This window comes from Salvelinus alpinus, chromosome 6 (genome assembly GCF_045679555.1).
Source record: "Salvelinus alpinus chromosome 6, SLU_Salpinus.1, whole genome shotgun sequence".
Classification (NCBI taxonomy): Eukaryota; Metazoa; Chordata; class Actinopteri; order Salmoniformes; family Salmonidae; genus Salvelinus; species Salvelinus alpinus.
Genome location: NC_092091.1, coordinates 36,415,213 through 36,433,323, shown reverse-complemented (window position 1 = coordinate 36,433,323; position 18,111 = coordinate 36,415,213). Strand labels below are relative to the sequence as shown.

Here is an 18,111-nt window from a genome sequence, read left to right as displayed (position 1 = left end):
CTTCCCTCATAGCTCCCCTATTATTAACATCGGCCATACAAGCCATTTCATGTAATTGATATTGTGAAAGAAGATCATAAAATATACCTAAATCAAATAAAAATGGTTAATTGGCAGAGTTATTACATTCCGGAGTCTATCATTAAGAATTATATTCAATGAAACCTCCCTTTCTCGTAATTTATTTTCTGAGGCCGGTAATTGAATTTGTAATAGGAAACGCAGTTTTTGAAATGACCTTTTTGCAATAATGCTTCGTTAATTGAAAGTAAATCTTTTTTTTTTCTATCACTGGGTGTTAAACGATTTTCTAACTATGCTGGTCTTAGAATCAGATCTTCTCAGAGTAAAGAACAGCTCTGCACCATTGGGTTGTTCCACCTTAAAAAAACAAGAGGATTTTGACACCTACCATCTCAGATTGTTCTGAAATCGTTTCTGTTCTTACAAACATATAGGATTAGCATTCCTGCAAAATTATATTTGTTGAAATATAATCAGATCTCTGAGAAATTAAGCCAATTGATTGCATCCAAATTGGCCAAATAGGTGGGTGTCATGGCTTGCTGAAATGATATGGAACGACCCCATTAACACGACCTTTTCAGTTAGGCTGTGACATTGACAATCTCTGTAACATTGACAAACTGTCAATTCAATATAGTCAACATTATTATTATTGTTACTTTTATTACTGATAATAATATTTAGGAGGGAAATAACTTAATGAATACTTGAAGAGTTAGTTTCGAAAACACTACATCCACAATTTTTTCACATTTGTTTGTTTCATCAGAAATGATTGCTTATGGGTACCTTCATGTGTGTAAAATATTACTGTTCTCAGATTTTTTATTAATCGATTTAAGATATGTATGAAAATGTGTTTTTTTGCAAAATGCTATACAGTATATTAGTATACATTGTTTAGCTGGAATGGAATGTCCATATCCTGTATACACTGTGTATACAAAACACATGCTCTTTCCATGACAGACTGACCAGGTGAAAGCTATGATGCCTAAATTGATGTTACTTGTTAAATCCACTTCAGTCAGTGTAGATGAAGGGGAGGAGAAGCCTTGAGACAACCGAGACATGGATTGTGTATGTGTGCCATTCAGAGGGTGAATGGGCAAGACAAAATATTTAAATGACTTTGAACAGGTATGGTAGTAGGTGCCAGGCGCACCGGTTTGTGTCAAGAACTGCAACACTGCTGGATTGTTCCCGCTCAACAGTTTCATTTGTATATCAAGAATGGTCCACCACCCAAAGGAGATCCAGCCAACTTGACACAACTATGGGAAGCATTGGAGTCTACATGGGCCAGCATTCCTGTGGAATGCTTTTCACACCTTGTCCAACAAATTTTCATTGTTGGACATAAAAGATTGTAAAAACACCAGGAAATCAGCTCCAAGCTATTTTATCTTTGGAAATCTGTTCCCAAGTATTCCCACGCATGATAGAGAGATAGAGACGTGATCGCATACTAATATAAGCAAGGTTTGAAAATATTATGTTTTAGTCAAATATTATATCCGTTTGGGCTACTTGCAGTCAATTGGCAGTCTACAAATGATTTGTAATTATGTTCCGGCCCCGTGACCATCTGCTCAAGAAAAATAAAATAATAAAAACATTTAAAAAATATATTTTTTTAAATCAGGCTTGCGGCTAAATCTAGTTGATGATCCCTGTTCTGGAAAATGTTAAACATTTTAAGGATTTTTTGTTGTTGCAGTATGTAAACTTAACATGAAGAACAGGAATGACATTTACTCTCACGAGTGGCCAATAAGACCTACCTGAAAGCCACACCCCTAATAAGCCACGCATCCTGGAAATAACCTAAGGATTACATTAAAAAAGACCCAGCTGCTAGGTCAACCCAGCATGAAAGTAAAAAATAACCAATTGACGGTAAATCAACCTGTTTGGGGAATCCCAACAACCCAACATGTTGGGTTATTCACACAACCCAACTGGCTGGGTCAAAATAACCCAGCATGTGATCTGTCCAATATTTAACCAGTGCTGGGTTATCAATATTTTTTTTTGAGTGTGAACAAGTTGAGGAGACTAAACTTCTTGGTGTCACCTTAGATTGTAAATTGTCATGGTCAATGCATATTAATTCAATTGTAAAGAAGGGGAGAGGTCTGTGTGTGATAATGAGAACTCAGCATTTTTAACACCACAGTCGACCAAACAAGTCCTGCAGGCTCTAGTTTTATTGAATCTTGACTACTGCCCAGTGATATGGTCAAGTCAGCAAAGAAGGATCTAGAAAAGCTGCTGCTGGCCCAGAAAAGAGCAGCATGTCTTGCCTTTTAATGTACACAGGGGGCGAATGTCAACAGTATGTATGCCAGTCTCTCTTGGCTCAAAGTAGAGGAGAGATTGACTGCATGACATTTTTTTATTTTTTATTACTGTGTTGAAAATTCCAAATTGTCTGTATAATCAATAATCAAGCTCTGACAGACATACTTACCCCCCCAGACGTGCCATCGGGGGTCTCATCACAGTCCCCACATCCAGAATGAATTCAAGGCAACGCACAGTATTATATAGAGCCATGATCACATGGAACTGCCAATGACTGCTGCCAATGACTGGAACGAATTGCAAAAATCACTGAAGCTGGAGACTTATTTCTCCCTCACTAACTTTAAACATCAGCTATCAGAGCAGCTAACCAATCGCTGCAGCTGTACATAGTCCATCTGTAAATAGCCCATCCAATCTACCTACCTCATCCCCATATTGTTTTTATTTACATTTCTGCTCTTTTGCACACCAGTATTTCTACTTGCACATCATCATCTGCTCATCTATCACTCCAGTGTTAACTTGCTAAATTGTAATTACTTCACTACTATGGCCTATGTACTACCTTACCTCCTCACTCCATTTGCACACACTGTATATAGACTTTCTTTTTTTCTATTGACTGTACCCTTGTTTATTCCATGTGTAACTCTGTGTTGTTGTTTGTGTCGCACTGCTTTGCTTTATCTTGGCCAGGTTGCAGATGTAAATGAGAACTTGTTCTCAACTAGCCTACCTGGTTAAATAAAGGTTAAATATATATATTTTTAAAGAACTGCCTTCAATCTCAAATTACTCAAACAGCTTAAAAAAATTAATAATAAAACAACACCTTACAGCACAGCGCCTCTCCCCTAACTGACCTAATTAACAAAAAATGCACATGTACAGTTGAAGTCGGAAGTTTACATACACCTAGGATGGAGTCATTAAAACTCGTTTTTCAACCACTCCACAAATTTCTTGTTAACAAACTACAGTTTTGGCAAGTCGGTTAGGACATCTACTTTGTGCATGACACAAGTAATTTTTCCAACAATTGTTTACAGGCAGATTATTTCACTTATAATTCACTTTCACACACTTTCATTGCTAGATATAACTGCACTGTTGGAGGTAGAAACATAAGAATTTCACTGCACCAGCAATAACATCTGCAAATCTGTTTACGTGACCAATACAATTTTATTTCTTCACAAAAATGTTTTAGTTATTTGTAACATTTGACTGTGTAAAACCTAGAAGTACTACTTGTGTCTCAGTCTAGAAGCGCAGACAAAGGATATCAATGATCTGGAAAGATTCTGTATAGAGGAATGGTCTAAGATCCCTGCCAATGTGTTCTCCAATCTCATAAAACATTTTAGAAAAATAAATATAGCATAGTATTTTGTATTGTTTATTTTAAACAGTCTTTTTTGCTCATTTTTATGGACCCCACCTACATATGCAGTTACAGCCAACATAGATATAGCAGTGTGAATCAAACAAAGCCAACATGTTCCACAACAATAACATTAGTTGTTGGCTTCCTGTCGTCGACAGGGATCAGGATTTATTTTTTAAAGAAAATAATAAGAGGGTTCTTCTCATAAAGGTCTCATCAACCACAACAACATCTGACAAACAGTATACTTTTTTAAAATTCCATTATTTGGTCGACGCAGACACGGAATTATCCCCAGATTTATGTCTCACCATTTGGCAACACAGAAATTCCTGCTGGCCGCTTCCTGTTCCAGAGCTGCAAAAAAATATATAAATAAATAAACACACACACAGGGAGGGGAGACAAGTTCCCTAGCTCGCTGCTCTCTTTTGTTCCCTCCGTCAGAGGGTCTTATCCATGTCCAAAATGGCACCCTATTTCCTATACAGTGCACTCATTTTGACCAGGGCCCATAGGTACTATATAGGGGGATAAGGTGTCATTTGAGATGCACACCATGACTCGGGGAAGCTGAGTCTCTACAAGAGCCATATTTAAGCCCTAATAGGGTGGATGAGTTTTAGGAGTGGTCACTTGAGGTAGACTGCCTTTTACACCTGCCTTCCCTCTCTAGAATCATGGTTTTGTACAGCACTGCCTTTTGTACTGTTTCTACATTTCTCTAACACTGAAAGACTCAGTGCCAGTTTCCTAGGCCCAGGTTAAACCCTAGTCCTGATCTTAAAAGCATGTTCATCTCCTGGGCACAGAAACATGGAAATGGACAGGCTACAGAATCATATTTTCTAGGGAATTTCCTAGGTCAGTTCAGAATGGACTTGAGAAGACAGTATAACACTACACATATTTTCTTCAGTAGTGGAACAAAGCTCTTACTCATTCTATTAGTATATTCTGGTCATGCTCTTGGGTCATAAAAGAGAAATTGAATGTGATGTTTTGTCCGCACAAAGTATTTTGAAATACTTTTGAGGAGGATATCAGAGTTCCACATCATCCAGTAGCGTATTCACACTGTAATGAAATTAGCTTAATAAACGGGGCCAAAATACAGCCCACAACGGATGATGTCAACTTGGGTCCCCGAGCTCAACTCTAAGAGGTACAGATATGTGACAGGGTCTGACCAACAGGGACTAATAACTAGAGGAAACACAGTCTGGATCACAGATCCCAGATCCAAGGCGGGAGTTGTTTGTTTCGGGAATCTGCCCTTGTATATATCACCCCTCTAAACATGAGATGTATTTACATGCAATGTGACAAGATTCTTCTATTCTTAACTTTTGCTCCTGTGGCTGTTGAGGGGAGGTGAGGGAGGAGGGGGGATGATGGCGGTTGGTCGCCTGCTTGACAGAGCAGCGTCTGACATGGCCTTCCTTTCTTCTCTCCTCCCTCCTCCCTACCATCCTCCCTCTCCTCCTCTGCAGGGCTGGGTTGTGCCTGCGAGGAAACGTGCAGCCATCTGCCTGAGCCCTGCCGCTGTCCCTCCCTCCTTCCTTCCTGACCGGCCGCAACACACTGACAACAAGACAACAAGCTAATTAGGAGTTTTACTCTGCTTATTACATATGCAACACAAGTGTTGCGGCTTAATCTGGTTTAGTGTCTCTGTCGTATGATGCGATTTACCCTGCAATTAAAAGCAATGTAGTATCTAAAAATGGTACGATGGTCTTCCTTCCTGCCCCAGCATGACACTGATTGAGGCCGACACTCGACAGACAACTGGAATGGCTGAGGGCCACCTGACTACTGAGTGCTGTAAGGAGGAGACCCATCCATTGGCCCCTGGCCTCCACAGCCCCTAGCTGGATCCAAAGTAAGAAAATAGTTCAGGATGGATGTCAGACTGGAGTTCCTGCCCACAATTCTTCGGCCCTAATATTCAGAAGGTAACACAAGGCCTCAACATGCAGTACACTTTTAAAATAAAAAGGTGCATAGTAGAACCATATAGGGTTTTTCACCATAGGTGAAGCCTTTTTGGTGCTAGAAAGAACCCTTTGGAAATGGTTCTACCTACAGTAGAACCCTCTATGAAGGGATCTACCAATAACCATTTTATCTTTGAAGGTCTCTTCCTAGAACACTCTATGAACGGTTCCATCAGCCTTATTAGCCTTTCAAATTAAACTCTTTATGACAAAACATTACATACAACATAAGGCCTTTCTTTGAAGGCCTAGTTATACCCTAACACAGTGGTGTTATGAAACTCCTGGTTTACAGGCCACATCAAGCCTGCAAGTCACATTATGTTGGAAAGTGATGTGTAATTCCTATTGGAATCCAGGCAGAGTGAGAACATACACAATTAGAACCTTTAATCACCCGCAACCTGCATTCAGAATGACTGCCAGAGTAGGGAAGATTGATTAAAGGGATAACCATTAAAAAAAAAATACATTTTAGTAACGCTCTTGTCCAGAGTGACTTACAGTAGTGATTGCATACAGTTTCATAATTGTTCGTACTGGTCTCCGATGGGAATCAAACCCACAACCCTGGTGTTGCAAGTGCCTTGCTCTACCAACTGAGCCACAGAGGACCAATCATCTCACACTCAACTCTGGTTATTAACAACAACACTAGGGTTCTTTTACACCACTGAGAGAACACTAGAAATGTTACACTGGAACATCAACAGGTAAAACAGGCCAATTGGCTGTGTACCATACAATACACTGCTGGTTCACTCACACTCCCTTAGATTCTTCTACTCTCTGCTCAATAAAAAAAATATATATACTTATTTGAAAGACAGAAATCATGGCAAAGAATAAGACGGACAAGATGGCTGATGTTTTACGTGCTCCTAACCGATTGTGTTTTTATGTTAGTTTTTTTGCTTTGTTTGTAACTTGTTTTATTACTTATTTTGTACATAATGTTGCTGTTACCGTCTCTTATGAGCGAAAATAACTTCTGGACACCAGAACTGCGATTACTCAACATGAACTGACAGAAGCTATTTTTTCCTTTAACGAGTCCGACGAGCCCGATGTGAACGAAATACTGCTTTCCCGGGAACAGGCCCAAATCCCCATTTGCGTGAAGAGACGACGGAGAAAAAGAGGATGGATATCGGGCTGCCTTCTGGGAATTCGTAGGCGATCGAATAAACCCACCTGCCCTCCGTTCTACTAGCTAACGTGGAATCATTGGAAAATAAAATCGACGACCTACGAGAAAGGTTAAACTATCAACGGGACAAACTGTAATATCTTATGCTTCACGGAGTCGTGGCTGAACGATGACATTATCGACATACAGCTGGCTGGTTATACGCTGTATCGGCAGCTTAGAGCAGCGGTGTCTGAGAAGACAAGGGGTGGAGGTCTATGCATATATGTAAACAACAGCTGGTGCACAATATCTAAGGAAGTCTCAAGGTTTTGATCGCCTGAGGTAGAGTATCTCATGATACTATCTACGTAGAAAGTTTTCATCTGTATTTTCGTAGCCGTCTACATACCACCACAGACCGATGCTGGCACTCAGACCACACTCAATGAGCTGTATTCCACCATAAGCAAACAGGAAAACGCTCATCCAGAGGTGACACTCCCAGGGGCCGGGGACTTTAATAAAGGGGAACTTAAATCTGTTTTACCAAATTTCTAACGTGTTAAATGTGCAACCAGAGGGGAAAAAACTCAGGACAAACTTTACTCCACTCACAGAGACACGTACAACGCTCTCCCTCGCCCTCCATTTGGCAAATCTGACCATAATTCTATCCTCCCGATTCCTGCTTACAAGCCAAAATTAAAGCAGGAAGCACCAGTGACTCGGTCAATAAAAAAGTGGTCAGATGAAGCGGATGCTAAGCTACATGACTGTTTTGCTAGCACAGACTGGAATATGATCCGTGATTCTCCCTATGGCATTGAGGAGTACACAACATCAGTCATTGGTTTCATCAATAAGTGCATCGATGACGTCATCCCCACAGTGACTTTATGTACATACCCCAACCAGAAGCCATGGATTACAGGCAACATCCACACTGAGCTAAAGGCTAGAGCTGCCGCTTTCAACGATCAGGACTCTAACCCTGAAGCTTATAAGAAATCCCGCTATGCCCTCCAACGAACCATCAAACAGGCAAAGTGTCAATACAGGACTAAGATCAAATCGTACTACACCGGCTCCGAAGCTAATCGGATGTGGCAGGGCTTGCAAACCATTACAGACTATTAAGGGAAGTACAGCCGAGAACTGCCCAGTGACACGAGCATACCAGACGAGCTATACTACTTCTATGCTTGCTTCGAGGCAAATAACACTGAAACATGCATGAGAGCACCAGCTGTTCAGAACGACTGTGTGATTACGCTCTCCGCATCCGATGTGAGTAAGACCTTTAAACAGGTCAACATTCACAAAGCCGCAGGGCCAGATGGATTACCAGGACGTGTACTGCGAGCATGCCCTGACCAACTGGCAAGTGTCTTCACTGACATTTTCAACGTCTCCCTGTCCGAGTCTGTAATGCCAACATGTTTTATGCAGACCACCATAGTCCCTATGCCCAAGAACACTAAGGTAACCTGCCTAAATGACTACCGACCCCTAGCACTCACGTCTGTGGCCACGAAGTGCTTTGAAAGCCTGTTCATGGCTCACATCAACACCATTATCCCAGAAACCCTAGACCCACTCCAATTTGCATACCGCCCCAACAGATCCACAGATGATGCAATCTCTATTGCATTCCACACTGCCCTTTCCCACATGGACAAAAGGAACACCAATGTGAGAATGCTATTCATTGACTACAGCTCAGCATTCAACACCATAGTGCCCTCAAAGCTCATCAATAAGCTAAGGACCCTGGGACTGAACACCTCCCTCTGCAACTGGATCCTGCACTTCCTGACGGGCCGCCCCCAGGTGGTAAGGGTGGGTAACAACACATCCGCCACGCTGATCCTCAACACAGGGGCCCCTCAGGGGTGCGTGCTCAGCCCCATCCTGTACTCCCTGTTCACTCATGACTGCAAGGCCAGGCACGACTCCAACACCAACATTAAGTTTGCCGATGACACAACAGTGGTAGGCCTGATCAGCGACAAGACAGCCTACAGGGAGGATGTCAGAGACCTGGTCATGTGGTGCCAGGACGACAACCTCTCCCTCAACATGATCAAGACAAAGGAGATGATTGTGGACTACGGGAAAAGGGGTTGTAGTGGAGCAGGTTGAGAGCTTCAAGTTCCTTGGTGTCCACATCACCAACAAACTAACATGGTCCCAGCACACCCAGGCAGTCGTGAAGAGGGCACAACAAAACCTATTCCCCCTCAGGAGACTGAAAAGATTTGGCATGGGTCCTCAGATCCTCAAAAAGGTTCTACAGCTGCACCATCGAGAGCATTCTGACTAGTTGCATCACTGCCTGGTATGGCAACTGCTATACCACGTGGTGTCAGAGGAAGGCCCTAAAAATTGTCAAAGACTCCAGCCACCCTAGTCATAGACTGTTCTATCTGATACCGCACAGCAAGCGGTACCGGAGCACCAAGTCTAGGTCCAAGAGGCTTCTAAACAGTTTCTACCCCCAAGCCATAAGACTCCTGAACATCTAATCAAATGGCTACCCAGACTATTTACGTTGCCCCCCTTTTACACCGCTTCTACTCTCTGTTATTATCTATGCATAGTCACTTTAATAACTCTACCTACATGTACATATTACCTCAATTACCTCAACAACCCTGTATATAGCCTCGCTATTGTTATTTTACTGCTGCTCTTTAACTACTTGTTACTTTTATTTCTTATACTTAAATTGTATTTTTTAAACTGCATTGTTGGTTAGGGCCTTGGAAGTAAGACATTCACTGTAAGGTCTACCTGTTGTATTCGACGCATGTGAGTAATAAAATGTGATTAGATGAGACAAACTATGTCAGTACTGTTTATATAAAATTATTAAAGGAATACCAGATACATGCACAAATATTCCCATATAGGTAGTTTAAAACATTCACACCCATCTTTCTAAACTTATCAGGTTACTTAAACTCATGTTAAAAGTAAAAATAGACTTTGAGTGACTAAAACATCACTCATAATATTTTTTTCCCAGATAGAAATTCTCAAAACGTTAGAAAAATGACTTTTTCTTCGTGTCAAACTACGAGGACATCTGAAAAGACAGACCGAGTGGGTGGGGAGCTAGTACGCTGAGTGGGCGGGGAGATCACCGTGACTGACAGTTCTTTGAAAACACCTACTGTATGTCATGTAACATGCACGCAGTGAGCAGTGTTGCAGTGAGATTATAACAAGCAAATGTTCTGATACACAAAGCAACTCAAACAACATTGAAATTGCATGCAACATCCAATTCTGTCATACATAAATTCTTGATTTTAGAAATTATGTTTATCCAACTGCTGGGTTATTGTAACAGTTTCAACATAGACAACATGTTGGCTGTATAACTTAGCTAGCTACCCCAAATGAATATGTCAGCACTGTTTTATCAAGCTACAAATAGCTAGCAAAGGTAGCATGTGAGTTTCAAGTTTGGGGAAGCACATTTCTACCATAAGAATTCAGTTTTATAATAAAGCATCATCACATTTGAAGTTTTTTGTTGTAAGATAGGCTACTATAGGTGATGAGTAGGTTACATAGTCATAATTTAGGCAAATAATATAACTATTACGGGGTAGTGCTGACACTGACAAACATATCAATAAAAAACTATGTAGTTTGATCTATATAATAGGCGTATGAGAAGGGGAGACACAATAAAATATGACATCCATCTAACCTGGAGGAGGAAATGATTGTCCGAAAACAAAACATTTCAAGAGCCAACGACCCAACAATAATAAAGAGTGAATATGCGCACTCACCGGGCCGATGCTCTCCGCAGGTGCCAATAAGATAGGCTACACTGTTCACTAAATTAAGTTGAGAATTCTGATAACTAAAAGAAGGTATTTTTTATTTTTTTTAAACCCAACAATCTACAATGAACAAAAATATAAACACAACATGCAACAATTTCAAAGAGTTAAAGTTCATAAGGAAATCTGTCAATTGGAATACATTCATTAAGCCCTAATCTATGGATTTCACGACTGGGAATAGAGATATGGATCTGTTGGTCACAGATACCTCAAAAAAAGATAGTGCATTCAGAAAGTATTCAGACCCCTTTACTTTTTCCACATTTTGAAACATTACATCCTTATTCAAAAATTGATAAAAAATATGTTTAATTCATCAATCTACACACAATACCCCACAATGACAAAGCAAAAACAGTTTCTTAGAAATGTTTGCTAATTTAATAAAGATGAAAAAAACAGAAATACCTTATTTACATAAGTATTCAGACCCTTTGCTATGTGACTCAAAATAGAGCTCAGGTGCATCCTGTTTCTATTGATCATCCTTGAGATATTTCTACAACCTGATTGGAGTCCACCGGTAGTAAATTCAATTGATTGGACATGATGTGGAAAGGCACACACCTGTCTATAAGGTCCCACAGTTGACAGTGCATGTCAGAGCAAAACCCAAGATCCCGATGGTCACTCTGACAGAGCTCCAGAGTTCCTCTGTGAAGATGGGAGAACCTTCCAGAAGGACAACCATCTCTGCAGCACTCCACCAATCAGGCCTTTATGAAAGAGTGGCCAGACGGAAACCACTCCTCAGCAAAAGGCACATGACAGCCCACTTAGAGTTTGCCAAAAGGCACCTAAAGGACTCTCAGACCATGAGAAACAATTCTCTGATCTGATGAAACCAAGATTGAACTCTTTGGCCTGAATGCCAATCGTCACATCTGGAGGAAACATGGCACCATCCCTATGGTGAAGCATGGTGGTGGCAGCATCATGCTGCGGGGATGTTTTTCAGCGGCAGGGACTGGAAGACTAGTCATGATCGAGCGAAAGATGAACAGAGAAAAATGCAGAGAAATCCTTGATGAGGTCCTGAGCACTCTGGAGCAGGTTCTCAGACTAGTGCGAAGGTTCAACTTCCAACAGGACAACGACCCTAAGTACACAGCCAAGACAATGCAGGAGTGGCTTTGGGACAAGTCTCTGAATGTCCTTGAGTGGGCAAGCCAGGGCCCGGACTTGAACATCTCTGGAGAGACCTGAAAATAGCTGTGCAGCGACGCTCCCCATCCAACCTGACAGAGCTTGAGAGAATGGGAGAAACTCCCCAAATACAGATGTGCTAAGCTTGTAGCGTCATACCCAAGAAGACTCGAGGCTGTAATCACTGCCAAAGGTGCTTCAACAAAGTACTGAATAAAGGGTCTGAATAATTATGTAAATGTGATATTTCAGTTTATTTGATAAATTAGCAAACATTTCTAAATACCTGTTTTTGCTTTGTCATTATGAGGTATTGTGTGTAGATTGATGAGAGTTATAATTATTTAAATCAGTTTTAGAATAAGGCTGTAACTTATCAAAATGTTGAAAAAGTTGAGGGGTCTGAATACTTTCCGAATGCACTGTTTCTTCTTCGCATAGAGTTGATGAGGCTGTTGTGGCTTGTGGAATGTTGTCCCACTCCTCTTCAATGGCTGTGCGGAGTTGCTGGATATTGGTGGGAACTGGAACACGCTGCCATACACGTCGATCCAGAGCATCCCAAACATGTCTGGTGGTAAGTATGAAGGCCATGGAAGAACTGGGACATTTTCAGCTTCCAGCAATTGTGTACAGATCCTTGCGACATGGGGCCATGCATTACCATGCTGAAATATGAGATGATGGCGGCGGTTGAATGACACGACAATCGGCCCAGAGGATCTCGTCACGGTATCTCTGTGTATTCATTTCTATTATGCCTGCCCATACACTAACCCCACCGTTACCATGCGGCACTCTGTTCACAACGTTGACGTCAGCAAACCGCTCCCCACACAACACCATTGTCATGACGTTGCCCTCTTTGGGTACAGCGAGCACCCCCCCCCTCCGCCTCTCTGACTACACTCAGGCTGCTGTGACCTCAGGTCGTAAATTCCTGGAGGAGATTATCTCCTCGTGGCCACAGTATAGAGAGAGAGGGAGTTTTCATAGAGAACAAAGGAATTTCTTCCACCTCACAGAACTGGAGGTCCGAACAGTATTTATGTTCTGGAGAACGTATAAAAGATCGGTGAAGAATCCAGCTACGAACTGGTCCGTTTGGTACAATTTTGTGAAACTCATGAGAGACAATATGGCCACATTACCATAACGCTGTTTATACAATAGCCTCAGATATGAGGCTTACATCTAATTGTTGTATAAGATGAATGAGTGAGGATGATACTGTTTGTGAAATTGTGTAATGTGATTTTGGACTGTTTAATGAAGGAAACTCCAATTCCCTTTGGAGTTTAACTAAATCAGAGGACTGCCCATGAGCACAGTTATGGTCTGGCGCCATGGGACAGGCACTTTTCTGCTCTTCCGAATAAAACCCCCACCCGGGTTTTCTATCACCAGACCAGCTTACCTCAATAACGAGAGGGCCAAGGTTTGAGAGGTAGACCAGCTTACCTCGATAACGAGAGGGCCAAGGTTTGAGTAGATGGCTGAATCTTTTAACCATACCACGTGGTTAAACTCTTAGACTATCGATACCGACAGAATAAGAACAAGTCTTTGATATTAATTACTAGTCTGCAGCTAGGAATTCGGTATCATTGAACGCGAAGACCGACAACCGCAGAAACATCTATTCTATAACGACATGAATGAATGTCACTCTGAACTATCCATTCTAACCACGACAGAGAGAGAGGGCGGACAGACTCTCCAACAGAAACAAACTTTTCAACAGAGATCCCGACGACACACTGAGCGTAAATATATATTGATTGCAATTGTTCCCGAATGAGTGAGCGTTCATGTGCAAAGGATTAGCATTTCAATTGTTATAATTATCACTCTGTCTAACAAGCCGCCATACCGGTTTAGCCCACTAGGGCACATCCCCCTTTAATTTCTTTGTAAACATATCTATTTTGTTTGTTTGTGTGATGCATTTCTGTGAATTACTTAGTAAATAAATGATTTTAAGACAATTGATGTATGGATGACTCATAGTGAAGACTGGGTTCGTGCAGATAACCAACAATTTACGACGTTTGGAATGAGACGAACGTGAGGTAAATAATAATTCATTAATCAGAAGACTAATTGATCAGATATTAAGATATCTGAAAGTTATATTAGGAAAATTATAGCTTTGTAATCTGAATATTTTCCTTGGTGCCCTGACTTCCTAGTTAATTACAGTTACATGATTAATCAGTTTAATCGCGTAATAATAATTACAGAGTTATTTGATAAATAAGTCTTCAGTTTAATGATCAGTTTAATGATGCCAAAGACACGACACCATACATTGCCATCTTCCTCATACAGTTGAAACTGGGATTCATCCGTGAAGAGCACACTTCTCCAGCATGCCAGTGGCCATCGAAGGTGAGCATTTGACCACTGAAGTCAGATTCGATGCTGAACTGCAGTCAGCTCAAGACCCTGGTGAGGACGAGAAGCACGCAGATGAGCTTCCCTGAGACATTTTTTTACCGTTTGTGCAGAAATTATTAGGTTGAACTTGAGACATCTGTGCAATTGTGTTGTGTGACACTTCACATTTTAGAGTGGCCTTTTATTGTCCCCAGCACCAGGTGCACCTGTGTAATGATCATGCTGTTTAATCAGCTTCTTGATATGCCACACCTTTGGATGGATTATCTTGGCAAAGGAGAAATGCTCACAAACATGGACGTAAACAAAATTGTGCACTAAATTTGAGAGAAATAAGCTTTTTGTCTGTATGGAACATTTCTGGGATCTTTTATTTCAGCTCATGAAACATGGGAAACACTTTACATGTTGTGTTTATCTTTTTGTTGAGTATATTTGGTATTTGCCGTGCGAGCTGCCCAAATTGCGGGCCTTTCCAACTGTAGGCAATGCGATTTAAAACTATCTACAGATAGTTAGGCCATATCATTTTGGCAATTAAATTACATTTACTTTAGGGGGAAGCTTTATGGACATACCACCTATGCTAGCTAGTTCATCTTGGACAATTTCAGTTGAAACTTTACAGGGTGAGGTCTACGTACATTTCAATAAATATATATACACTGACTGCCACACAATGTTCATACACTGAGTCTACCAAACATTAGGAACACCTTCTTAATATTGAGTTGCACCCCCCAAGTATACAATGTATAGTGTATATCATAAATATCAATGATGTCAAGAAGTTTGTATAAATCACCTGTTTGGCATGTCTCTTGATGTAATGACATGAAAACTGTGTAAGAGTTTGGGGAAACCCTTCACGTGCTTTTGTTCTGGTTTCATCCAAATACCATCCAATTTCATGAAAAACATGATTTTGACTGTTCAGAACCTTTATAATGTAAAGGGCAACTGAAGTTTGGTTCATTAAGAAATGCTAGCAGCCATGACTGAATTAAAACGCGAGTTGGTTTCAGGGTGTGGTTTGATGTGGGTGTCTCGTGTGTGTTCGCAAGTGGGAAGAGTTAGACAAATTATTTTGCCAATTAGCTTCAGCCGGCTGGTGTGAAACCGTGGCAAAGTTGGTTTAACTTCAGATAGCCCATCTCCAGGGCTAATTAGTGACCGTAAATAAATTACACAATGTAAATGAGACAATATTTTCATGTTGCACACCTTTTGGTTCTCATTAAATGCTTTCAATATTTGTATATTAAGTTAAAAAATGTATAGTTAATTTGAGGTTTTTAAGTCATTGAAATTTGGAACAGTTGGAAATGTACATTCTGTAATTTACTGATGGTCCCTAATTATATCCAAAGTCAACCCAAATTTACCATGACATTATGATTGGGTCACATGGAGCTGGACTCCAAATTGATGATTACTTGTGTGCTGCCAGCTGTTGGTATGTGGGCAGGACTGAAACAAACCCAACCTTCATTTACATTGTGAGGCGGTCACAACCACGAGTCTCACAAAACTCTGTTTTGGACGAGACTGACTTCATGGCCAAAATGATCATATTTACACTTTGTAGTCAATTTTGACAGTAGAATAAATGTTTCTGACTCATATGGATGCCACATATGCTGTTGTTTAAATAATAAGTTGTGTTTTAGGGAGCAGTTGCTCTTTAAACACTGAGGTAAACACTCATGCTCAGGCACTATTTAAAAGAAGAAAAAAAAAATCAGAAGGGTTCTATGTGGAATTATTGCCTTCCAATGAATCTTTCTTGCATTCCAAATAATCATCAGCACCATTTCTTTAAAAACTTAGGATGAAAAAAGTTCTAGGTAGAACTCTTTGCCTTACAAAGAACATTCGGCTTCCAAAAACGGTTCTTCAGATGAAAACAATTCTTGTTAGAACCCTATCCCCTCAACAAATAACCTTTTGGAACCCCTTTTTCTAAAAGTGTATTCACTGCCTTGTAACTCTAGTCCACAGAACACAATTAAGACATTTTGCATGTGTGTGTGTGTGTGTAGCGTGCCTCCTGCACCTTGCATCCTAATGTGTTTAATGAAGCATATGACTGGGTCTGAAGAGAGACAAACTCAAGGCAGCCTCAAAGCCACATCTTACATTTTAAACACAACAGATTGGATTTGACACTCAATCTAATCAGGTAATAGCTGAACACGACAGAACGAGTTAAACAGGTGCTACCTAGTATCTTGGTCCTGCGCATGTCAGCATCACCACCACCATTTACCAGGGTCAAGTAGGCCGAAATTGTGACCAGGTCTAAACCAGTAGCCCCTGCTACTGTGTAACCATTCCACAGAGGCCACAGCACACTCATTACTGTTAGTACTAAAGACCATAACAGTCTGGTTTCTGGTAGTGCTGGTGAGTGGAACCAGAGACAATGGACACATTCCAAATGGCACCCTATTCCGTTGTAGTGCACTACTTTTGACCAGGACTCATATGGCTCCGGTCAAAAGTAGTGCACTATATAGAGAACACAGTGCAATTTGGGACGCCGCCAATAATAAGGACTGGAAACACCACAGGGTCTGTAAATATGAATGAACTCCTCCTCACACAGGAAATTCTACGACAGTCTCTCACCATTTATATTTTCCTCTCCCCTCTTCATGGCCATTTGTTTAATTAAAAGTGTGTTTTAGGGAAATTAGCCGTTCGTTGTCTAATGCCTCTGGCAGGTCTCCTTCTCTCCTACTCTCTACCTCCTTCCCCCCTTTCACCAAGACTACAAACTAGAGACTTGACATTTAGCTGAGAAGAGGAGAGGAAATAAAAGGGGGTTGCATGGCATACTGCCTGATTTGAGGCAAGAGATCGCACAGGAAACACTCATGAGTGTAGAGATCTTTATAGAAATATACTGTATTGTGTACTCATTCTAAACATTTCAGTATTACTAAGGTTTAAGTCCACATTTGTAATGATAGTGTTAACCTTTGATGATTTACATTCTCAGTTAAAACCACAAGTGGCACTAATCAATTCCAAATGTTAAATGTATTTATCAGAATAAATTCAACATTTTAATGCTCTCATATTCTAAGCAGAGAACAAACAAACAAACTGAACAATGACAGCAGCAGCGCCACTTGAAAGTGTAATGTGAGGGAGTTGAAAGAAAAGACTAACTTCACAATACATAATAAAAACAGGGCCTAAGGCAGCATTCAGATTCACACTGTGCAGACCGTCATTTTTAATAACTCTGACAAGGTTTCAGATAGAGAATATGAGTCTGTCACAATAACATGCAGAAACAGGATTTCCGTCGCCAAGAATTAGCGCAGGCAGTGCCTTTGTTCGCCCTCAGCCGAACATTTTCCTCCTCTCAGACCTTCATTCACGCCAAGCCACAATGTAAATTAGCCTGCCCTAATATTTAAGCAGAGTGGGCATGAGGATTTTTTAAATTGTTTTTATTAAGACAGCGGAGCTGACAGTTTCTTTAGGAATAGAAACACACAAATCTCCCGTTTTAATTGCTTTTCTACAGTGGTAACAAAGGAGGTAATATACAACGAGCCCAGACCCCATAAAATAACACTTTTCTACTGGCCTGCCCTAGTTATTCCCTGTTGGAAACTTTTAAATTCAAACTACTGTGTAGATCAATTTTCTGATATGTACAGCATTGTTCTACATACTGATTTGACACAGTTTTTAATGTTGCAAAGCAAGGCTTTTCACTGAGGCTTAATTAAAAGGGATAGTAAGGGCTTTTATGGCACACGTTAGAGCTGAAATTAGCCAATTACTGTACCCTTTCTGTTAGCGGGAGGAATACCAATGTTGAGACTC

At 40.8% G+C, this 18,111-nt stretch overlaps 1 protein-coding gene across 1 annotated transcript in view; it reads right to left on the bottom strand.

Annotated features, from left to right (window-relative positions):
* Positions 1–3,637: 3,637 nt before the first annotated feature.
* LOC139579685 (regulator of G-protein signaling protein-like) overlaps positions 3,638–18,111 on the bottom strand; it is a 38,059-nt gene continuing 23,585 nt past the window's right edge. Inside the window, exon 19 of the mRNA XM_071408528.1 lies at positions 3,638–4,081. Within this exon, the coding sequence (XP_071264629.1) occupies positions 3,988–4,081 (94 nt within the window). The 3' untranslated portion in view covers positions 3,638–3,987. The remainder of the gene's footprint in view (positions 4,082–18,111) is intronic.